Source organism: Mobula hypostoma, chromosome 21, assembly GCF_963921235.1.
Source record: "Mobula hypostoma chromosome 21, sMobHyp1.1, whole genome shotgun sequence".
Classification (NCBI taxonomy): Eukaryota; Metazoa; Chordata; class Chondrichthyes; order Myliobatiformes; family Myliobatidae; genus Mobula; species Mobula hypostoma.
The window spans coordinates 52,885,185-52,909,465 of NC_086117.1; the positions used below are offsets into that span (position 1 = coordinate 52,885,185).

Consider the following 24,281-nt stretch of genomic DNA (forward strand, 5'->3'; position numbering starts at 1 on the left):
GTTATTGTACCAGCGTTATTATTGCCGGGCTGTGCATTGTGCATACTTGTACGTTAAATGGATTAAACAAAAATGGGATAGAATTACTTTCTGTTGTCATTTATTCATACTTCAGATCCTGGTACAAATTAAAATCATCATCACATTCTCTGTAATAGTCAGCCATGCTTCGAACACTGAGGTTAACTAATGACGGGGTTCCAAACATCGCCTTCCTCCAGTGCCACTCCCAATATTTTTTATTTTATTTTGATATACGGTGCGAAACAGCCCATTCCAGCCGTACGACCCAGTAACCCACCGATTTAACCCTAGCCCGGTCATGGCAAACCTCTTCACTCAGAGGGTGGAATGAGCTGCCAGCACAAGTGATGCATGCAAGCTCAATTTCAAAGCTTCAGTTTGGATAGCTACATGGATAGTAGGCATTTGGAGGGCTATGGTGTGGGTGCAGGGACTAGGCAGTTTAAATGGTTTGGCACAGACTAGATGGACCAAAGGGCCTGTTTGTGCTGTACTTGTCTATAACTATGACAATTTACAATGACCAATTAACTTACTTACCAGTATGTCTTTGGACTGGGGGGGGAACTCATGCACCCACAGGAAGGACGAAGAAACTTTCTTTGAGGATAATGGAATTGAACTCTGAACTCCTGAGCTGTGGTAGCATCATGCTAACAACAATGATTTTTTTTTAAACAGCAGATGCTGAATACCTAAAATTAACAGAAAATGCTGGGAATATTTGACAGGACAGGCAGTATCCGTGGAGAGAGAAACTTCAGGCTAAAGAGCTTTTATCAGAAGTGAGGAAGAGTGAATTAGTCCTGGTGATAGACAGGCCACGGGAATGTCTGTAATGGATAAAATTCCGTGGCCATCATGTGAGCAGCGAAACTGCTGTGTGTGTGACCGTCTGTCACCCATTCCTGTCCTCCGTTCAACCCACCACTCTCTCCCACCCCAGAGACAAAGCACCTTTTCTCGTAGTGCGGATGAAGGATCTTCAACCTGAGCCATAAGAACTGCCTTGGATGCTGACCAGCACATTCTGAGCATCCACAGTCAGTCTGATCGTTTGGGCCATTCAGCATCTCCTCAGAACGGCTGCTTCACGTCACGGAGGGAGCTGCAGCCTTCTGCTCTCTGAGACAGGCTTCTTTCACAACAAAATGACGACGGTTTCACAGGGAACAACGGCTCCTGCTGTACCACACATCAATCTCACTCTGTGTCATGAGTTTTTTTTTCACTTACCCTGAGTGGTTTTAGGTGGGAGGTAGGTACTGACCAGAGACTGGAGGCATAGGACATTTCACATAAAATCCTTCAAGTGATGGCACCACTGCTGGCAGTGCTATCTAGCCTCTCTGTGTGACTGGAGCTGCTGATCAAGGATGTGAATTGTGGCTGACATGATCTCATCAACCATCTCTGTGTGGAAGAGTGTGACCAACTCAATCTCTCGTCTCAGAATAGAGGGACATCCCTTAAAAACAGAGATGAGGAGGAATTTCTTTAGCCAGTGGGTGGTGAATCTGTGGAATTCATTGCCACAGATGGCTATGGAGGCCAAGTTATTGAGTACATTTAAAAGCAAAGTTGCTAGGTTCTTGCTTAGTCAAGGCGACAAAGGTTATGGGGAGAAGGTAGGAGAATAGGGTTCAGGGGTTTAATAAATCAGCCATGATGGAATGATGGAGCAGACTTGATGGGCCAAATAGCCTAATTCTGCTCCTCCATCTTTTAGTCTCTTCCCTCACCCGCAGTTAATAGGAAAATTGGAGATCTCCCTGCTAGGTATTTAAATATAATTGTCCCATGTTATCAGAGTGTCTGAACTGGACTGTTTGCACTCGTTCAAGAGGCTTTCTCACTCTCTCTGCTTACTTAAATCCACTGGGAAGCTATCAATGTGTGTCTCGCACCGGCTGATTACAGCAGAAGGTAAGAAACCAACCTTGAGTTATTCTACAGCACAAAGGACAAAATTGCAATTGCTGTACAATTTATTAAAAACTAATCAAAAGCCATTCTCAACTAAAATTCTAATTATCGGCACGAATCGATCTGAACCCTCCAGTCATCCCAAAGGTTTTCACCTCGTCACCTTTTCAGGCCCATTCTCACCTGGAAAGTGAATCCATCGCCCCTCGTTGCCTGCTACAATACAAAACACAGTATTTGTCAGTCATCCACATTCAGTTAGTGAGTGATGGCAAAATAACACTCCCCAAGTAACTATTTGTTTAGAGATACAGCATGGTAACAAGCCCTTCTGGACAAACAAGCCTGCGCCAACCAGTCACACCATGTGACCAATTAACCTTTGGTCACCGACCTACAGGAAAGATGTAAATAAGGTTGAAAGAGTACAGAGAGAATTTACAAGTATGTTGCCGGGTCTGGAGGACATGAGTTATAAGGAAAGATTGAATAGGTTAGGGCTTTACTCCTTGGAGCGTAGAAGATTGAGGGGAGATTTGTCAGAGGTATACAGCCTGCTAGCCATTCATTGATTCAATTTAAAATTGTACATCGTTATCATTTGACGAAGGAGAGACTTTCTAAAATCTTTTCTAATGTTGATAGTTATTGTGATAGATGTAAAACTGAGATAGCTACACTGACACATGTTTTGGTCTTGTTCTATATTGGAACAGTTCTGGAAATCAGTATTTTCAACAATTTCTAAAGTACTTAAAATTAATCTACAACCTAATAAACTAGCTGTGCTTTTTGGAATAATTCCTCAAAGTATTCATGGTATTTCTGTGTCTGACCAACATGTTATTGCATTTGTTACACTGATAGCTAGGAGGGCCATTTTGTTGAAATGGAAGGATACATCAGCTCCCACTTTGTCACAATGGTTCTCTCAAGTGATGCTATGTCTTAGTTTGGAGAAAATTAGAAGTCGAACCTTTGAACCTTTATTTGATTTTGAGAAAAGATGGGGCTCATTTGCTCGTTGTTATCATTTGAGCTAATTGATAGATTTTTTCCCATGATCTAATTGTAAACTTTTTGGTGTATTTTCTTTTCTTGCTGGCGGTGTGATGTTTATTTTTAGAAGCTTTTTGTATGACACATGGCTCCGGGGTTGAACACCTTATGGGATTTTTCCCCTCACTTTTTCTGCTTAGTAGGTTTTTTTTGTTATCACAATTTTTTTTCAATCTTTAAGATAATGTCTTTTTTGAGACATTGTAAGTGTTGTTACTTCAATGTACTCGTGTTATTTCTTTTGTATAACAATAAAAGGATTTGAAAAGAAAGAAGGAGGTATACAGCGTTATGAGGGGTGTAGATAGGGTAAATACAAGCAGGTTTTTTCCACTGAGGTTGAGTGGGACTACAACCAGAGGTCATGGGTTAAGGGTGAAAGGTGAAAAATTTAAGGGGAAACTTTTTCACCTAGAGGGTGATGAGACTGTGGAACAAGCTGTCAGCACAAGTGATGTATGCGAGCTTGATTTCAATTTTTTTTAAAGAGAAGTGTGGATATGTACATGGTCCCAGTGCAGGTCAACGGGAGTAGGTAGTTTTGGCACAAAGGGCCTGTTTCTGTGCTGTACTGTGACTTTATAAACCTACTTACCCATATGTCTTTGGGATGTGGGAAGGAACTGGAGCAAGGTCACAGGGGTCATTGGGGTCACAGGTGTGCCCAATACTTCACATTTTGTGTACAGTAGTTTCAGTTCCCCTCACTAACTGCTGTTCCCTGGCTGTTACTTCCCCCATTTTACCACGGGCATCAAACCTTTACACTTCCTCATTCGGTTTTTAGACATAATGGTTGGGCATTGGAGGGAGACTCTCCTTCCCCAATCCCCCTCTATAGAATTTCACACAGAGAGACAACGGTTTTTCTCCTTCCCTTCTTTGATGTTGCTGATGTACATCACGATGTTGAGATACCTCCCAGGATATGCAAGGGCACGTCATCGCGTGTTTTGGTATTTCAACATAAGACAGCCTCGCCCAGGAGAGCCAGCGAGGGTTGATCAGGCCCTGGTCCACAGGTCACACCTCTTGATCCACAGCCATCTGGAGGCTTGCTCAGCAGCCTCTGTGACAGTCCTGAGGGCTCTTTTCTTTGCAGCCCCCCCCCCCATAATGCCAAGGTCAGCAGCCAGGAAAACCCCTCTGTAGATTGACATCGTGCCCCGTGCCCTCCACCCCACAGTGAAACTCTTTGTTTGCATCAACAACCAGTGCATCCAAAAGATACACCGGGGGGGGGGAGGGGGGAGCTCACGAGTGTCCACACACATCGGGGCGCCAAGCATGCCCACAACATACAGCAAAACATTCCTCCCCCCACACACCCAGACAAGCTGCGTCCGGGGCCCCCAGTCCTCAGCCCCGGACTCTAAGATTCACAATTAGCATCACTGTACTCTTCAACCTGAAATCCAAATGAATTCAACCGAAATGGAATCATTGATATGACGGTTCCCCCACAGCCTCCATCTGTTATAGAGTCATTTAGCACTGAAGCAGGCTATTTGGCCCCCAGTGGTCCATCCGAACCAAGATTCCATCAAAGCCATAATTGTTCTTGGCAAATCATTCTATACAAGTCATTTACCGTTGCCTCTTTCTGGGCAGTGTCTTTACAAGACGGGTGACCGCAGCCATTATCAATACTGTTCAGAGATTGTCTGCCTGGTGTCAGTGGTCACATGACCAGGACTTGTGATCTGCACCAGCTGCTCAAACGACCGTCACCACCTGCTCCCATGGTCACCTGACCCTGATCGAGGGGAGGGGGGGCTAAGCAGGTGCTACACCTCGCCCCAGGGTGACCTGCAGACTAGTGGAAGGAAGGAGCATCTTAGTTAATCTACTGCCTATTAAATCTTTCCATCTTTCCCCTCTCACCTTAAATCTCTGCCTTCAATCATTCCCCAATCCAGCACAAAGACTGTCTGCATTCACCCCAAAAAATGTCCCTCCTGAGTTTATACACCTTGATAAGACCAAAACAGGAGCAAAATTAGGCCATTTGGACCAGAGTCTGGTCTGCCATTTCATCATGGCTGATCCAGCTTTCCTCCCAGCCACAATCTCCTTCATGCCCTGACCAATCAATTATCTATCAACTTCTGCCTTAAATAAACATACAGATTTGGCCTCGCCAGCCGCCCATGCAAAGAATTCCACCAATTCACCACTCTTTGGCTAAAAAAATTCCTCCTCATCTTCATTCTAAAAGGACACCCCTCTATTCCGAAGCTGTGTCCTCTGGTCCAAGCTTTCCACCACCATAGGAGACAGATTCTCCACATCCACTCTACCAAGGCCTTTCACCATTCAGTGAGTTTCAATGAGGTCTCCCCACATTCTTCTGAATTCCAGTGAATACAGGCCCAGAGCCATCAAACGCTCTTCATATGACAAGCTGATCAATCCTGGAATCATTTTTGTGAACTTCCTTTGAACCCTCTCCAGTTTCAGCACATCCTTTCTAAGATAAGGGGCCCAAAACTGCTCACAATACTCCAATTGAGGCCTTACCAGTGTTTTATAAAGTCTCAACATTATATCCTTGCTTTTATATTTTAGTCGTCTTGAAATGAATGCTAACATCGCATTTCCCTTCTTCACCACACACTCGACCTGCAAATTAACCTTTAGGGAATCCTGCACAAGGATTCTCAAGTCCCTTCGCACCTCAGTTTTTTGTATTTGGTCTCCATTTAGAACATATTCAACCCTTTCCTTTCATCTACCAAAGTGCACGGCCATACACTTCTCAACACAGTATTCCATCTGCCATTTCTTTGCCCATTCTGCTAATCTGTCTTAAGACCTTCTGTAGCCTCTCTACTTCCTCAATGCTACCTGCCCCTCCACCTATCTTCATATTGTCTGCAAACTTTGCAACAAAGGCGTCAATTCCATCATCCAAATGAATGACATATAATGTAAAAAGAATCGACCCCAACACAGGCCCCTGTGGAACACCACTAGTCACTGACAGCCAGTCAGAAAAGGCTTTATTCCTACTCTTTGCCTCTTGCCATCAGCCACTGCTTTATCCATGCTGTAATACCATGGGCTCATAGCTTCATGTGTGGCACCTTGTCAAAGGCCTTCTGAAAATCCAAGTACATGATATCAATCAACATCAATTCCAACAGATTTGTCAGGCAAGATTTTCCCTTGCTGATTACGGCCTATTCTATCATGTGCCAGATGCCCTCATCCTTAATAATTGACTCCAACATCTTCCCAACCACTAACTGGCCTGCAGTTTCCTTTCTTCTGCCTCTCTCCCAGCTTGAAAATTTGAATGACATTTTCCAGTCTTCGAGAACCATTATAGAATTTAGCGATTCTTGAAAGATCATCACTAATGCCTCCACAATCTCTTCAGCCACCTCTTTCAGAGCACTGGGGTGTACACCATCTGGTCCAGGTGACTTATCTACCTTCAGACCTTTCAATTTCCCAAGAACCTTCTCTCTAGTTATGATAACTTCATACACTTAATGCCTCCTGACCCTTGAAACTTCCACCATACTGCTAATGTCTTCCACAGTGAAGACTGACACAAAATACTAATTCAGTTCAACTGCCAGTTCCTCGTCCCCCATTACTACCTCTCCAACATCGTTTACCGGCAGTCCGATATCCACTTTTGCCCCTCTTTTACACTTCATGTATCTGAAGAAACTTTTGGTATCTTCTTTAATATTATTGGCTAGATTACTTTCTTATTCCATTTTTAACTTGTTAATGACATTTTTAGTTCCCTTCTGTGGGTATTTAAAAGCTTCCCGATCCTCTAACTTAAAACGAATTTTTGCTCTATTATATGCCCTCTCTTTGGCTTTTACGTAGACTTTGACTTCTCTTGTCAGCCATGGTTGTGTCGTCTCCTTTAGAATAGTTCTTCCTCTTTGGGATGTATATATCCTGTGCCTTCCGAATTGCTTCCAGAAATTCCAGCCATTGCTGCTCTGCCGTCATCCCTGCCAGTGTTCTTTTCCTATCAGTTCTGGCCAACTCCTCTCTCATGCCTCTTATTCCCTTTACTCTCCGCTCTGCTCCCAGAGTAGAGGACTCAGCCTTACCACCAAGCTGAAGGTCTACTGTGCAGTGGTCCTTACCACCCTCCTTTACGCCAGCGAGACCGGGACTGTCTACAGCAGACACGCCAAACAGCTCAACCACTTTCACCTGAGCTGTCTCCGCAGACTCCTCCACATCAGGTGGCAGGACAAAGTCCCCGACACGGAAATCCTGGAATGAGCTGGGCTCTGCAGCGTCTACACTCTCCTGCTGAAAGCCCAAGCCAGGTGGGCTGGACATGTGGTCAGAATGCCAGACAGCCGATTGCCTAAGCAGCTGCTGTACGGAGAACTGTGTCAGGGCAAGCGCTCAGTCGGGGGACAGAAGAAACGTTACAAAGACTGCCTCAAAGCGTCCCTCAAAGGCCTGGGTGTCGACATCAACACGTGGGAGACGCTTGCCCTCGACCGTCCAGCTTGGCGCAGCAAGATCACCACAGGAGCCCGTGCAGCTGAAGTCAGGTGCATCATCGAGGTGCAACGAAAGCGTGCTGTGCGCAAGGCCTGAGCAGCATCCACTGTCACGACAGCACCCACCCACTTGTGTCCCACAGGTGGGCGAGCCTTCAGGGCCCGGATTGGCCTCATCAGTCACCTCCGGACCCACAGCCACCAATCTCCCATTTGACTTTGAAGCCAAGGTCATCTTCGACTACGAAGGATGAACAACAACAACATTCCCTTTACTCCACTGTAAAACTGATACATCTGACTTTAGCTTCTCCATCTCAAATTTCATGGTGAATTTGATCATATTATGATCGCTTTCTCCTAAGGGTTCTTTTACCTTAAGGTCTCTAATCAATTCTGGTTCATTGCACATCACCCAATTCAGACTGGCTGATCCCCTCAACCACGAGCTGCTCTAAAGGCATTTTAGAAATTCCCTCTCCTGGCATCCAGCACCAACTGGATTTGCCAAATCCACCTGCATATTGAAGTTCCCCATGACTATTGTTAACACTGCCGTTTTGGCATGCATTTTCTGCCTCTCATTGTAATTTGTAGGCCACATCCTTAATATAGTTTGGGGTCTATATACAATTCCCATCAAGGTCTTTTTACCCTTGCAGTACCTTAGCTCTATCAACAAAAATTCAGCACCTTCCTAATGTCAACTCTTTCTAATGATTCGATTTCATTTTTTACCAACAGATCAACACCCCCTCTGCCTCTTGTCTGATCTTTCGATACAATGTTTATCCTTGGACATTAAGCTCCCAGCTATAATCTTCTTTCAGTCATGATTCAGTGATGCCTACAACATTATGCATGCCAATCTGTAACTGTGCTACAAGTTCATCTTCCTTATTCCATATACTGCGCACATTCAGATAAACACCTTCTGTCCTATATTCACACTTTCAATTCTGTCCACCTTTTATGTTGTACTCACCCTGTTGACTGCAATTTTTCCCTTCCAACAGCCTCTCCCCACTACACATTCCCTCTGTTTGTAAACCAGCTACCTCACCTTCAGCACTGTTATTCGCCTTTCCTACAACAACACTTGAAATATACGCATCATGCTCAACCTTTTGATTCCTAACTTTGTCTGAGGTCTTACCAACATCTGCCTCCACGACCTCTCCACTATCTGTTCTGACACTCTGGTTCCCAACCCCCTGCAATTCTAGTTTAAACCCCATCGTACAGCATTTACAAACCTGCCCATTAGGATATCTGTCCCCTTCCAATCCAGGTGCAAACCGTCCCTTCCATACAGGTCCCATCTTCCCTGGAAGAGAGCCCAATGATCTAAAAATCTTGAGCCCTCCCTCCTGCACCAACTCCTTAGCCACATACTAAACTATATAATCTCCCCTAGTCCTAGCCTCACTAGCACGTGGCACAAGTAGCAATCCTGAGATCACAACCCTGGAGGTCCTGCACATTAACTTAGCACCAACTCCCTGAACTCCCTCTGTAGAACCTCATCACTCAACCTGCCCATGTCATTGGTACCTACATGGACCACAATTTCTGACTGTTCACCCTCCCACTTCAGAATGCTGAGGACTCGATCCGAGATATCCCAGACCCTGGCTTCCCTGCCCCCCTGTCTTCCTGCATCCTGCAAGAGGAGCATTCAACTCCCTTGCCTGGCATCTCTACTGTCCTAGCTGAGCAGATATAAAGATGGGAAGAAACAGCTTTTCTCCTCTTTGCCTTCTCCAACAAAAGCCTCTCTTTGTTGAAGCCTCAGGATCACATTTGACTCTGTCCACTCAGACAACGGCCGCTGCAACAATGGTCACTGTGCTTCCCCCGCCTTCCTTTAATTTGCTAATCAATCTCAAATGCTGATTTGGTCGCAGCTCAAAGCTCTCTCTCTCTGTAGCAACCTGCTGCCGCCTTTTGTACTCAAGCAGTGGACCTGATTGAAGTCTTCTCCTCTCAAAACTTCCGATGTTCCGAGAAAAGGCTCTTTCCATCCAACAGCCTCTTACACAGTCAGGGACTGGAGAAGGTGAACACTGTTGACTGCAGAACCCAACTGTCCTCTTGGTTTGGGCAACAACAAGAGATTTTTATTTACATTCTTCACCAATCTGTGCCCAGAATTACAACGACAATCTCATAATAAATTTAGAACTGAGCTGAATAAAGGCCAGTTCTTTGGTAGAGTCACAGTGACTTCATCAAAAATCTCCAAAGTACAATCAAAATTGAATTTTTTTTTACCTTATTAATTTCTTTGTGTCTCTCAAAGCTAACAATTTCTTCCAGAACTTCACCATCACCTTTAATCAGCCTGCAACATAACATGAAAATTAGTTACCAAGTTTTGCCATTTTTACTTTCAATCCAAAAGTACAAAATCAGAATTTGGACAAATAGTATCGAGCTATGGAAATCAGGTGCCTAGGTGACCTCGACAGTGAGTCAGGCTTGCCTGTCACACTGACAATGTGTGAATTCACCCCAATCCTTGACCTCTTTAGAAACATGAACCTCCTCTTGTCAACACTGACAGCAGCTTCTCCACAGAAGCAAAACCCCAAATCCAACCACAACCCTCCAACTACAAACCTCAAATCTAAACCTCCAGCCACAACACTCAAGACAAACCCCAAATCCAAACCTCCAACCACAAACCCCCAAATCCCAACCTCAAACCCCCAATACAAACTCCAAATCTCCTATCACAAACCCCAACACCAACCCCCAAATCCAAACTTCCAACCATAAACTCTAACTCAAAACCCAACAATCCCGAAAACCCAAACTTCCAATTTCAAATCACAAACCCCAACCCTTGACCCGATCCCAAACCGCAACCCCCAAATCCCAAAACCCATAAAATCCCAACTCCAATCTCTCACCCACAAACCCCAGCCTTCAAACCCAAACCACAAAGCCCCCACTCCAAACCTCAAACCAAACCCCACAAACCCCAAACCCAGATCCCAAGCATAAACCCCAAACTCCAGACTGAATACCCCAACCCTCCACTACCCCTTACCTTCCCCAACCCTCATCCTCACAGTTACAGTTGCATCTGCATCTCGATCCCATCCCTAAACCTAGACCCCATCACCCCCTTCCCCATCTCTAACCTCAATGATCCCGATCCCTGAAATTCTCCTGCAACCCTCCTGCCTGGGTTCCTGACCTACACTCTAACGTTTCTAACCCTGGGTCTGAAATTAATGCAAGGGCCCACAAAAACACCAAATGACACCCTCTCCAAAGGCATCCAATGCACCCATGACTCTAAACAGGACCCCAACCCACACAAGTTCCCACCCACAACAGAATAGCTGGGACCCCTATCCTGCCCTACTGGACAATACACTAGGTAAAGATGCCAGTAAAGGTGGGTGCAGCTGGCCCAGGTATTGAGCCAGATCAGAGTGACAGGGTCCAGTGAGACTGAACCTCCAGTAACAAGATCAACAACCACGAGGGGAAATTTTCCCACTTGCCCACAGCTAACCTCAGTGGATAAAGTACAGGCAGATGAAAGCAAGTCCTCGTTCGTGTAGTTGGATCGGGAGCAGTGAAACCCGTGATGGAAGAATTCAGGAATGACCATTTCCAATCCTCAGGAACAAAGTATCACATCCCTGCATCTTGCCTTTACCCAAAGGTTGTGTCGGCCTTGATGCCAATTTATATTGATTGTCAAAAAGGCAGCGTCCATCATTAAGGACCATCACCCAGAACATGGCGGCATCAACACAGGACTGCGGGGTGGGAAGTCCCGAGTTCGAAGCCAGCCGGCTCCCCTGCACGCCTTTCATCCGTGCTGGGTTAAGAGCTGGTGATCACTTTGAAAAACTCACCCAGCAGAAGGCAACGGCTTCTGTAACTTGCCTTGTACACGATTCCCAACTACGTCAGAGTGGCGTGGGAGGAAGTTGTCCGCTAACTGGAAAAATTCTGGATGTGACATACCTACCCAGAACATGCCCTCTTCTCAGTGCTACCATTAAAGAGATGACAAAAGGAGCCTGAAGACACACACTCAACGATTCAGAAACAGCTTCTTCCCCTCTGCCATCAGATTTCTGAATGGACATTGAACCCATGAACACTACCTCACTGCTTTTTTGGTCTCTTTCCGCACTACTTACTTAAGAAACCTTTGCACTGTGCTGTTGCCACAAAACAACCTCTTTCAAAACATTTGCCAGTGAATATTAAACCCGATTCTGAAACAATTACCCACCATACCCCACGTACTGCCCCATCAGCCTCTGTCTAAGATTTATATTGCTGTGCTGTAATTATTTCATTTTAGCAGTGTTCTGCTTTTAGAATCTTTTGGTTTTGGCTGTAAGGTAAAGGGCTATGATGTTCAACTTAGGAACGTCATGTCAGCCAATCAGGATGGCGGAATTGGGAAAGTTCAAGAGAGCAAGGTGGAGAGAGATTTGTGATGGACAGTGGGGTTCATGTTTTTTTTTTGGCGGCAGCTGTGGAGAGGACAGAAGGGAAGATGGCTGAGGTTGCCATCTCTGTTGCACAAGATGCTTTGTGCAGGTGACTGGCTCCAAGGAGGAAGGGCCAATACCCTGAGAGAATGCCTGTTTGTTTGAGATGGATTTCGAGCAAAGTTCGGGATGTGGTGTCTTTTCACACAGACCATGGGTCCAGCACGCAAGTTAAAGATGACTCCAGTACGAGCTCCAACTTTACGCGAGCATTTGGACTGGGTCAACTGTAATGGGCCATTTTATTTTATTTTTCCTTTTTTTTTCTTACTAACTGTTCAATAAAGCTGAAATTTGTAAATATACTTTCTGTATAATTTTATGCAGTGTACAATTTGATAATTCTTGCCAACCAACAATTGTGCACGTGCAGCATTTCCACAGCACTCACTCCAATCGAGATATCTTCAATCGGAACATCTCTATGTTCCTGTTTGAACCCCAAATCATTCCGACCCTAGACGTATACTGTTTATGAAGGGTGGCCCCCTCACTGCTGAGTCCCGCAGCTGTAAGCAGGGGAGGGCCAGCAACAAGGCAAGTATGCATACAAGCCCAGTGAGGGGGGAGGGGGGTTTTACATACCGCTTTTATCGTCCCATTTCGCGCCCACATACCACCCCGTTACCCACCCACGTACCACCCCGTTACCCACTGTAGCCCCATACCACCCCGTTACCCACCGTACCCCCATACCGCCCCGTTACCCACCGTACCCCCATACCGCCCTGTTACCCACCCACATACCGCCCCGTTACCTACCGTACCCCCACATACTGCCCCGTTACCCACCGTACCCTCCATACTGCCCCGTTAACCACCGTACCCCCATAATGCCCCGTTACCCACCCTCATACCGCCCCGTTACCCACCCACATACTGCCCCGTTACCCACCGTACCCCCCATACTGCCCCGTTAACCACCGTACCCCCATAATGCCCCGTTACCCACCCTCATACCGCCCCGTTACCCACCCACATACTGCCCCGTTACCCACCGTACCCCCATACCGCCCCGTTACCCACCGTACCCCCATATCGCCCTGTTACCCACCGTACCCCCATACCGCCCCGTTAACCACCCACATACTGCCCCGTTACCCACCGTACCCCCATACTGCCCCGTTACCCACCCTCATACCGCCCCGTTACCCACCGTACCCCCATACCGCCCCGTTACCCACCGTACCCCCATACCGCCCTGTTACCCACCCACATACCGCCCCGTTACCCACCGTACCCCCATACCACCCCGTTACACACCCACATACTGCCCCGTTACCCACCGTGCCCCCACATACTGCCCCGTTACCCACCGTACCCCCCATACTGCCCCGTTAACCACCGTACCCCCATAATGCCCCGTTACCCACCCTCATACCGCCCCGTTACCCACCCACATACTGCCCCGTTACCCACCGTACCCCCATACCGCCCCGTTACCCACCGTACCCCCATATCGGCCCGTTACCCACCGTACCCCCATACTGCCCCGTTACCCACCGTACCCCCATACCGCCCCGTTACCCACCCACATACTGCCCCGTTACCCACCGTACCCCCCATACAGCCCCATTACCCACCCACATACCGCCCCGTTACCCACCCACATACTGCCCCGTTACCCACCGTGCCCCCACATACTGCCCCGTTACCCACCGTACCCCCCATACTGCCCCGTTAACCACCGTACCCCCATAATGCCCCGTTACCCACCCTCATACCGCCCCGTTACCCACCCACATACTGCCCCGTTACCCACCGTACCCCCATACCGCCCCGTTACCCACCCACATACTGCCCCGTTACCCACCATACCCCCCATACAGCCCCGTTACCCACCCACATACTGCCCCGTTACCCACCGTACCCTCATACCGCCCCGTTACCCACCCTCATACCGCCCCGTTACCCACCGTACCCCCATACCGCCCTGTTACCCACCCTCATACTGCGCCGTTACCCACCCTCATACTGCCCCTTTACCCACCATACCCCCATACCGCCCTGTTACCCACCAACATTCCGCCCCGTTACCCACCGTACCCCCCATACCGCCCCGTTACCCACCATACCCCCATACCGCCCTGTTACCCACCCACATACCGCCCCGTTACCCACCGTACCCCCCATACCGCCCCGTTACCCACCGTACCCCCATACCGCCCCGGTACCCACCGTACCCCCCATACTGCCCTGTTAGCCACAGTACCCCCATACCGCCCCGTTACCCACCGTACCCCCATACCGCCCTGTTACCCACCCACATACTGGCCCGTTAGCCACCGTACCCCCATACCGCCCCGTTACCCACCATACCCCCCATACCGCCCCATTACCCACCGTACCCCCATACCGCCCTGTTACCCACCCACATACCGGCCCGTTACCCACCGTACCCCCATACCGCCCCGTTACCCACCGTACCCCCCATACCGCCCCGTTACCCACCGTACCCCCCATACCGCCCCGTTACCCACTGTACCGACATACCGCCCCGTTACCCACCGTACCCCCCATACCACCCCGTTACCCACCCTCATACCGCCCCGTTACCCACCGTACCCCCATACCGCCCTGTTACCCACCCACATACCGCCCCGTTACCCACCGTACCCCCATACTGCCCCGTTACCCACCGTACCCCCGTACTGCCCCGTTAGCCACAGTACCCCCATACCGCCCCATTACCCACCGTACCCCCATACCGCCCCATTACCCACCGTACCCCCATACCGCCCTGTTACCCACCCACATACTGGCCCGTTAGCCAGCGTACCCCCATACCGCCCCGTTACCCACCATACCCCCCATACCGCCCCATTACCCACCGTACCCCCATACCGCCCTGTTACCCACCCACATACTGGCCCGTTACCCACCGTACCCCCATACCGCCCTGTTACCCACCCCCATACCACCCCCTTACCCACCGTACCCCCCATACCGCCCCGTTACCCACCGTACCCCCCATACCGCCCCGTTACCCACCGTACCCCCCACACCACCCCGTTACCCACTGTACCCCCCATACCGCCCTGTTACCCACCGTAACCCTCCACCTACCACCTTGACCACTGTACCCCTGGTTCCACCCCATCACTCAGCATTCCCTCGTACCACCCCCTCGTACTGCTCCATCTCCTGCCATACCCCTCCACCCACCCCACACCCCTTGTTTCGCCCCATCGTTTTATTTCTTTACCTAGGTTTCAGCCTGGATGTCCCCTGAAGCCACAAGCTTACCGCTTTCTGCCGGTCTCTGGGTCCACAACATGCCGGACGACACTCTGCCGGGCCTCCCACTCCTCTTTAGTCATTGGTCGCATGGCCTGAATTCGAGCTTTCTGCTCATCTGTAAGAACTGAAGAGGCAGTGTCGGTCACGGTGGGCTGTTCGAACACATTGCACACCATGTGGCACACGTTTCAGTCCTCAGACGCTCCTCTAATGAGGGTGTGAGCGCAAAAACAGAAACACACAGAAAGGCTGTTGTGTCTTCACTGGGGGTGTATTACTGACCCACTAACCGATAGGTCTTTGCACTGTGGGAGGAAACCAGAGCACCCAGAGGAAACCCACTCGGATCACTGGCAGAAGGAAGCAACTCGTAACAAGACGGCGCTGGAAATGAACTCGGAACTCGGAGCCCGAGCAATAGCTTCACGCGAAAGGGACGGGGCCACAGGGACAACCCAGGGAGAAGAGACAGGACTGGAACAGTCGTTCCCGGTGAAATAGAGACACGAGAGGGGGCAGATGAAACCGCGGCAACAAACAATCCACTGGATGAACTTAGCGGATGGAGCAGCATCTGTGGATGGAGAGCATACATCAATGTTTCAGGTCCAAACTGAGTCAGACATCAATGCCGACACAAATTGTTGCCAGCTTCATTCCCTTCCCAGCTGCCACTGGACCTGTAGCTTCCTCCAGCAGACCCTTGCCTAATGGCCCTGTCCAACCCTGGAGCCAGTCAGTCAGGTTGGGAATAACAGACCGGCAGTGATGGGTAAAGACTCGGCCGGCCTGAACTCGAGCCACCCCAGCGTTACCTGTCCCAGGATCCCCGGGCTGCTCGCTCAGCTGCTGTGGAGGGCCGACTGCCCCGCCGCCCGTGGCCCCGGGCTCGGGCTCTCGCTCTCTCTTCACCTTTCTCAGCTTCTTAGACTTCTTCTTCTTCCGCCTGGCCTCTTTCTTTTTCTTCCACGTGTGGCTCCTCTTCTTGTGCTTCTTCCTCTCGCTGGACCGGCTGGAGGACGAGGACGAGGACGAGCGGCTCCGTTTCCTCCTGTCCTGGGCGCCGTGCAGGGTGACCGGCCGCTGCCCTCCGACCCCCTGACCGGCGCCTTCACCGTCACCATCCATGGCCGGGGCGAAGGGGGGGCAACTAGAGCAGAACAGAGCGGGTCAGTGGGGGTGGAGAAGGGGTGGTTAGGGAAGAGTCTGTTCCACCCAAAACACCCTCTCTGCCCCACACTGGCACCCCCCCCAAAGTCTCCGAATCTCCAAACACCCACTTCAACTCCCCCCTCTCTCTCCCCCATTGACCTCAACAGTTTATCTCCAACCACAACCCCATTGCAGTTGTGTGAGGAGGGAAGGGGTGAGGAGTTGGGCAAGAAGTGGGGACAGAGGGGGAGAGGGGAGGGATGAGGAGGGTGGGAAAGGGGAGTGGGTAGAGAGATGGAGGGTGGGGGAGGGATGAGGAGGGTGGGAGAGAGGGAAGGGGAGTGGGCGGATGCGGTAGGTGGAGAGAGGGGGGGGAGGGGGAGAGGGGAGGGGGAGAGGGGAGGGGGAGAGGGGAGGGGGAGAGGGGAGGGGGCGGATGGGTAGGTGGAGAGGGGAAGGGGAGAGGGGGAAGGGGAGAGGGGGAAGGGGAGAGGGGGAAGGGGAGAGGGGGAAGGGGAGAGGGGGAAGGGGAGGGGGGAAGGGGAGGGGGGGAAGGGGAGGGGGGGAAGGGGAGGGGGGAAGGGGAGGGGGAAGGGGAGGGGGAAGGGGAGGGGGAAGGGGAGGGGGAAGGGGAGGGGGAAGGGGAGGGGAGGGGAGGAGAGGGGGAAGGGGAGGGGGAGAGGGGGAAGGGGAGGGGGAGAGGGGGAAGGGGAGGGGGAGAGGGGGAAGGGGAGGGGGAGGGGGAGAGGGGGAAGGGGAGGGGAGGGGGAGAGGGGAAATGGAGGGGGAGAGGGGAGAGGGAGTGGGGAGAGGGGGAAGGGGGAGGGGGGGAGAAGGAAGGGGAGGGGGCAGATGGGTAGGTGTAGAGAGGGAGGAGAGGGGAGAGGGGAGAGGGAAGGGGAAGAGGGAAGGGGAAGAGGGAAGGGGAAGAGGGAAGGGGAGGGGGAAGGGGAGAGGGGAAAGGGAGGGGGGAAGGGAGGGGGAAGGGAGGGGGGAAGGGAGGGGGGAAGGGAGGGGGGAAGGGAGGGGGGAAGGGAGGGGGGAAGGGAGGGGGGAAGGGAGGGGGGAAGGGAGGGGGGGAAGGGAGGGGGGGAAGGGAGGGGGGAAGGGAGGGGAAAGGGAGGGGAAAGGGAGGGGAAAGGGAGGGGGAGAGGGGGAAGGGGAGGGGGGAGAGGGAAGGGGAGGGAGCAGAAGGGTAGGTGTAGAGAGGGAGGAGGGGAGGGGAGGGAAAAGGGGAGGGGAGGGGGAGGGGAGAGGAGGGGGAGAGGGAGGGGAGGGGAGGAGGGGAGGGGAAGAGGGGAGGGGAGGGGGCAGATGGGTAGGTGGAGAGAGGGGAGAGGAGGGGGGTAGAGAAGGGGGGTAGAGGAGGGGGGTAGAGGAGGGGGTAGAGGGGAGGGGGTAGAGGGGAGGGGGAGAGGGGAGGAGGGGAGGAGGAGGGGGAGAGAGGAGGGGGAGAGGGGAGGGGGAGAGGGGAGGGGGAGAGGGGAGGGGGAGGGGGGGATGGGGAGGGGGAGAGGGAGAGGGGATGGGGAGAGGGAGGGGGGATGGGGAGAGGGGAGGGGGAGAGGGGTGAGGGAGAGGGGGAGGGGAGGGGGAGAGGGGAGGGGGAGAGGGGAGGGGGAGAGGGGAGGGGGAGAGGGGAGGGGGAGAGGGGAGGGAGAAGGGGGAGGGGGGAAGGGAGGGGGAGGGGGAAGGGAGAGGGGAGGGGAGGGGCGGGGAGAGGGGAGGGGCAGATGGGTAGGTGGAGGGAGGGGAGAGGGAGGGTAGGTGGAGGGAGGGGAGAGGGAGGGGAGGAGGGGAGGGGAGGGGCGGATGGGTAGATGGAGGGAGGGGAGAGGAGGGGGAGAGGAGGGAGGGAGAGGAGGGAGAGAGGGGAGAGGAGGGAGAGAGGGGAGAGGAGGGAGAGAGGGGAGAGGAGGGAGAGGGGAGGGGGAGAGGGGAGGGGGAGAGGGGAGAGGGGAGAGGGGAGAGGGGAGAGGGGAGAGGGGGAGGGGGAGGAGAGGGGGAGGGGAGGAGAGGGGGAGGGGAGGGGGAGGGGGAGGGGAGGGTGAGGGGGAAGGGAGAGCAGAGAGTGAGGGGGAGGGGAGAGGGCAGGGTGAGGGTGGGAAGAGGGGAGAGGGGAGGGGGAGGGGGGAGGGGGAGGGGGCGGATGGGTAGGTGGAGAGAGGGGGAGAGGAGGGGGAGAGGGGAGGGGGAGAGGGGAGGGGGAGAGGGGAGGGGGAGAGGGGAGGGGGAGAGGGGAGGGGGAGAGGGGAGGGGAGAGGGGAGGGAGAGGGGAGGGGAGGGGGAGGGGAGGGGGGAGGGGGAGAGGGGAGGGGAGGGGGGAGGGGGAGAGGGGAGGGGAGGGGGGAGGGGAGGGGAGGGGGGAGGGGAGGGGGAGAGGGGAGGGGAGGGTGAAGGGGGAAGGGAGGGGGGAAGGGAGAGGGGAGGGGAGGTGGCAGATGGGTAGCTGGAGAGAGGGGAGAGGAGGGGGAGAGAGGGGAGAGGAGGGGGAGAGAGGAGAGAGGAGGAGGAGAGAGGAGGGGGAGAGGAGGGGGAGAGGAGGGGGAGAGGAGGGGGAGAGGAGGGGGAGAGGAGGGGGAGAGGAGGGGGAGAGGAGGGGGAGAGGAGGGGGAGAGGAGGGGGAGAGGGGAGAGGAGGGGGAGAGGGGAGAGGAGGGGGAGAGGGGAGAGGAGGGAGAGGGGAGGGTGAGGGGGAGGGGAGGGGGAATGGAGGGGGAGAGGGGAGAGGGCGGATGGGTAGGTGGAGGGAGGGGAGAGAGGGGAGAGGGAGGGGAGGAGAGGGGGGAGGGAGGGGAGGGAAGGGGAGGGGAGAGGGGTGAGGGGAGAGGGGAGAGGGGAGAGGGGAGAGGGGAGAGGCGAAGAGGGGAGAGGCGAAGAGGGGAGAGGCGAAGAGGGGAGAGGCGAAGAGGGGAGAGGCGAAGAGGGGAGAGGCGAAGAGGGGAGAGGCGAAGAGGGGAGAGGCGAAGGGGGGAGAGGCGAAGGGGGGAGAGGCGAAGGGGGGAGAGGCGAAGGGGGGAGAGGCGAAGGGGGGAGAGGCGAAGGGGAGAGGCGAAGAGGGGAGAGGCGAAGAGGGGAGAGGCGAAGAGGGGAGAGGCGAAGAGGGGAGAGGCGAAGAGGGGAGAGGCGAAGAGGGGAGGCGATGGGCGGATGGGTAGGTGGAGGGAGGGGAGAGGAGGGGAGAGGAGGGGAGAGGGGAGGGGAGGGGAAAGGAAGGGGAGGGGGCGGATGGGTAGGTGGAGGGAGGGGAGAGGAGGGGGAGAGGGGAGAGAGAGGGGAGGGGAGGGGGCGGATGGGTGGGTGGAGGGAGGGGGAGAGGGGAGGGGGGAGAGGGGAGGGGGGAGAGGGGAGGGGGAAGAGGGGAGGGGGAAGAGGGGAGGGGGAAGAGGGGGCAGATGGGATGGTGGAAGGGGGTGGGAGGGGAGGGGAGGGGCGGATGGGATGGTGGAGAGAGGGGGTGGGAGGGGAGGGGAGGGGCGTTTGGGTAGATGGAGGGAGGGGAGAGGAGGAGGAGAGGGGAGGGGAAGGGAGAGGGGAGGGGAGGAGGGGAGGGAGAGGGGAGGGGAGGAGGGGAGGGGAGGGGGGAGGGGAGGGGGGAGGGGAGGGGGGAGGGGAGGGGAGGGAGAGGGGAGGGGAGGGGAGGGGAGAGGGGAGGGGCAGATGGGTAGGTGGAGGGAGGGGAGAGGGAGGGTAGATGGAGGGAGGGGAGAGGGAGGGGAGGGGAGGGGCGGATGGGTAGATGGAGGGAGGGGAGAGGAGGGGGAGAGGAGGGAGAGGAGGGAGAGGAGGGAGAGAGGGGAGAGGAGGGAGAGGAGGGAGAGGAGGGAGAGGAGGGAGAGGAGGGAGAGGAGGGAGAGGAGGGAGAGGAGGGAGAGGAGGGAGAGGAGGGAGAGGAGGGAGAGGAGGGAGAGGGGAGGGGGAGAGGGGAGGGGGAGAGGGGAGGGGGAGAGGGGAGGGGGAGAGGGGAGGGGGAGAGGGAGGGGGCAGGTGGGTAGGTGGAGGGAGGGGAGAGGAGGGGGAGAGGGGGAGGGGGCAGGTGGGTAGGTGGAGGGAGGGGAGAGGAGGGGGAGAGGGGGAGAGGGGGAGGGGGAGAGGGGGAGAGGGGGAGGGGGAGAGGGGGAGGGGGAGGGGGGAGGGGGAGGGGGGAGGGGGAGGGGGGAGGGGGAGGGGGGAGGGGGAGGGGGGAGGGGGAGGGGGAGAGGGGGAGGGGAGAGGGGAGGGGGAGGGGGAGGGGGAGGGGGGAGGGGGAGAGGGGGAGGGGGGGGAGAGGGGGCGGATGGGTAGGTGGAGGGAGGGGAGAGGAGGGGGAGAGGGGGAGGGGAGAGGGCGGATGGGTAGGTGGAGGGAGGGGAGGGGAGGGGCAGATGGGTAGGTGGGGAGAGGGGAGGGGGCGGACGGGTAGGTGGAGGGAGGGGAGGGAGCGGACGGGTAGGTGGAGGGAGGGGAGGGGGCGGATGGGTAGGTGGAGGGAGGGCAGAGGAGGGAGGGAGGGGAGGGGGAGAGGGGAGGGAAGAGTGAGGGGAGGGGGCGGATGGGTAGGTGGAGGGAGGGGAGAGTGAGGGGAGGGGGCGGACGGGTAGGTGGAGGGAGGGGAGGGGGCGGACGGGTAGGTGGAGGGAGGGGAGGGGGCGGATGGGTAGGTGGAGGGAGGGGAGGGGGCGGACGGGTAGGTGGAGGGAGGGCAGAGGAGGGGGCGGACGGGTAGGTGGAGGGAGGGAGGGGAGGGGGCGGACGGGTAGGTGGAGGGAGGGAGGGGAGGGGGCGGACGGGTAGGTGGAGGGAGGGCAGAGGAGGGGAGGGGGCGGACGGGTAGGTGGTGGGAGGGGAGGGGGCGGATGGGTAGGTGGAGGGAGGGGAGGGGGCGGACGGGTCGGTGGAGGGTGGGGAGGGGGCGGACGGGTAGGTGGAGGGAGGGGAGGGGAGAGGGAGGGGAGGGGAGGGGGCAGACGGGTAGGGGGAGGGGAGAGGGAGGGGAGGGGAGGGGGCGGACAGGTAGGTGGAGGGAGGGGAGGGGAGGGGGCAGACGGGTAGGTGGAGGGAGGGGAGGGGCGGATGGGTAGGTGGAGGGAGGGGAGGGGAGAGGGAGGGCGAGAGAGAGGGGAGGGGGCAGACGGGTAGGTGGAGGGAGGGGAGGGGAGGGGAGAGGGAGGGGAGGGGGCGGATGGGTAGGTGGAGGGAGGGGAGGGGAGAGGGAGGGGAGGGGCGGACGGGTAGGTGGAGGGAGGGGAGGGGAGAGGGAGGGGAGGGGGCGGACGGGTAGGTGGAGGGAGGGGAGGGAGAGTGAGGGGAGGGGGCAGAAAGGTAGGTGGAGGGAGGGAGGGGAGGGGTCGGACGGGTAGGTGGAGGGAGGGGAGGGGAGAGGGAGGGGAGGGGGTGGACGGGTAGGTGGAGGGAGGGGAGGGGGCGGACGGGTAGGTGGAGGGAGGGAGGGGAGGGGGCGGACAGGTAGGTGGAGGGAGGGAGGGGAGGGGGCGGACGGGTAGGTGGAGGGAGGGGAGGGGGCGGATGGGTAGGTGGAGGGAGGGGAGGGGAGGGGGCGGATGAGTAGGTGGAGTGAGGGGAGGGGGCAGATGGATAGGTGGAGGGAGGGGAGGGGGCGGATGGGTAGGTGGAGGGAGGGGAAGGGAGAGGGAGGGGAGGGGGCGGACAGGTAGGTGGAGGGAGGGGAGGGGGCGGATGGGTAGGTGGAGGGAGGGGAGGGGAGTGGGAGGGGGAGAGGGAGGGGAGGGGGCGGACGGGTAGGTGGAGGGAGGGGAGGGGAGGGGAGAGGGAGGGGAGGGGGCGGATGGGTAGGTGGAGGGAGGGGAGGAGAGAGGGAGGGGAGGGGAGGGGAGGGGGCGGACGGGTAGGTGGAGGGAGGGGAGGGGGCGGACGGGTAGGTGGAGGGAGGGGAGGGGAGAGGGAGGGGAGGGGGCGGATGGGTAGGTGGAGGTAGGGGAGTGGAGAGGGAGGGGAGGGGAGGGGGCAGACGGGTAGGTGGAGGGAGGGGAGGGGAGAGGGAGGGGAGGGGAGGGGGCGGACGGGTAGGTGGAGGGAGGGAGGGGAGGGGGCGGACGGGTAGTTGGAGGGAGGGAGGGGAGAGGAGGGAGAGAGGGGAGGGGAGAGGGAGGGGAGGGGGCTGACGGGTAGGTGGAGGGAGGGAGGGGAGAGGAGAGGGAGGGGAAGGGGCGGACGGGTAGGTGGAGGGAGGGAGGGGAGGGGGCGGACGGGTAGGTGGAGGGAGGGGGCGGACGGGTAGGTGGAGGGAGGGAGGGGAGGGGGCGGACGGGTAGGTGGAGGGAGGGAGGGGAGGGGGCGGACGGGTAGGTGGAGGGAGGGAGGGGAGAGGAGGGAGAGAGGGGAGGGGAGAGGGAGGAGAAGGGGCGGACGGGTAGGTGGAGGGAGGGAGGGGAGGGGGCGGACGGGTAGGTGGAGGGAGGGAGGGGAGGGGGCGGACGGGTAGGTGGAGGGAGGGAGGGGAGGGGGCGGACGGGTAGGTGGAGGGAGGGAGGGGAGGGGAGAGGGAGGGGAGGGGGCGGACGGGTAGGTGGAGGGAGGGAGGGGGCGGACGGGTAGGTGGAGGGAGGGAGGGGAGGGGGCGGACGGGTAGGTGGAGGGAGGGAGGGGAGGGGAGAGGGAGGGGAGGGGCGGACGGGTAGGTGGAGGGAGGGAGGGGAGGGGGCGGACGGGTAGGTGGAGGGAGGGAGGGGGCGGACGGGTAGGTGGAGGGAGGGGGCGGACGGGTAGGTGGAGGGAGGGAGGGGAGGGGGCGGACGGGTAGGTGGAGGGAGGGAGGGGAGGGGGCGGACGGGTAGGTGGAGGGAGGGAGGGAGGGGAGGGGGCGGACGGGTAGGTGGAGGGAGGGGGCGGACGGGTAGGTGGAGGGAGGGAGGGGAGGGGGCGGACGGGTAGGTGGAGGGAGGGAGGGGAGGGGGCGGACGGGTAGGTGGAGGGAGGGAGGGGAGAGGAGGGAGAGAGGGGAGGGGAGAGGGAGGAGAAGGGGCGGACGGGTAGGTGGAGGGAGGGAGGGGAGGGGGCGGACGGGTAGGTGGAGGGAGGGAGGGGAGGGGGCGGACGGGTAGGTGGAGGGAGGGAGGGGAGGGGAGAGGGAGGGGAGGGGGCGGACGGGTAGTTGGAGGGAGGGAGGGGAGGGGGCGGACGGGTAGGTGGAGGGAGGGAGGGGAGGGGAGAGGGAGGGGAGGGGGCGGACGGGTAGGTGGAGGGAGGGAGGGGAGGGGAGAGGGAGGGGAGGGGCGGACGGGTAGGTGGAGGGAGGGAGGGGAGGGGGCGGACGGGTAGGTGGAGGGAGGGAGGGGAGGGGAGAGGGAGGGGAGGGGGCGGACGGGTAGGTGGAGGGAGGGAGGGGAGGGGGCGGACGGGTAGGTGGAGGGAGGGAGGGGAGGGGGCGGACGGGTAGGTGGAGGGAGGGAGGGGAGGGGAGAGGGAGGGGAGGGGGCGGACGGGTAGGTGGAGGGAGGGAGGGGAGGGGGCGGACGGGTAGGTGGAGGGAGGGAGGGGAGGGGAGAGGGAGGGGAGGGGGCGGACGGGTAGGTGGAGGGAGGGAGGGGAGGGGGCGGACGGGTAGGTGGAGGGAGGGAGGGGAGGGGGCGGACGGGTAGGTGGAGGGAGGGAGGGGAGGGGAGAGGGAGGGGAGGGGGCGGACGGGTAGGTGGAGGGAGGGAGGGGAGGGGGCGGACGGGTAGGTGGAGGGAGGGCAGAGGAGGGAGGAAGCGGGTCGCAGCTACGAACCCCCGACACCGGACTCCCCGCGGTCACTGGGTTTTCACCTTCACATCCGGTTATCCGCTGTGTGCGACAGACATCCGTGTCCGGGCGGAACCCACGCCTGCTCATGAGTTCCGCCTCCCGGGACGAGTCTCTCC

At 56.7% G+C, this 24,281-nt stretch overlaps 1 protein-coding gene across 2 annotated transcripts; it reads right to left on the reverse strand.

Annotated features, from left to right (window-relative positions):
* Positions 1-1,974: 1,974 nt before the first annotated feature.
* On the reverse strand, positions 1,975-24,281 carry arl6ip4 (ADP-ribosylation factor-like 6 interacting protein 4). Of its 2 annotated transcripts, none has more exons than XM_063074033.1 (5): positions 24,186-24,281; positions 16,084-16,418; positions 15,275-15,392; positions 9,774-9,843; positions 1,975-2,166 (listed from the first exon to the last, which is right to left on the reverse strand). In XM_063074033.1, the coding sequence occupies exons 2-5, from the start codon at positions 16,394-16,396 to the stop codon at positions 2,110-2,112; spliced, it is 558 nt and encodes a 185-aa protein (XP_062930103.1). In that variant the 5' UTR covers positions 16,397-16,418; positions 24,186-24,281; the 3' UTR covers positions 1,975-2,109. The 2 variants fall into 2 exon arrangements, with proteins under 2 accessions (XP_062930103.1, XP_062930102.1); XM_063074032.1 differs by having other exon boundaries at positions 24,148-24,203.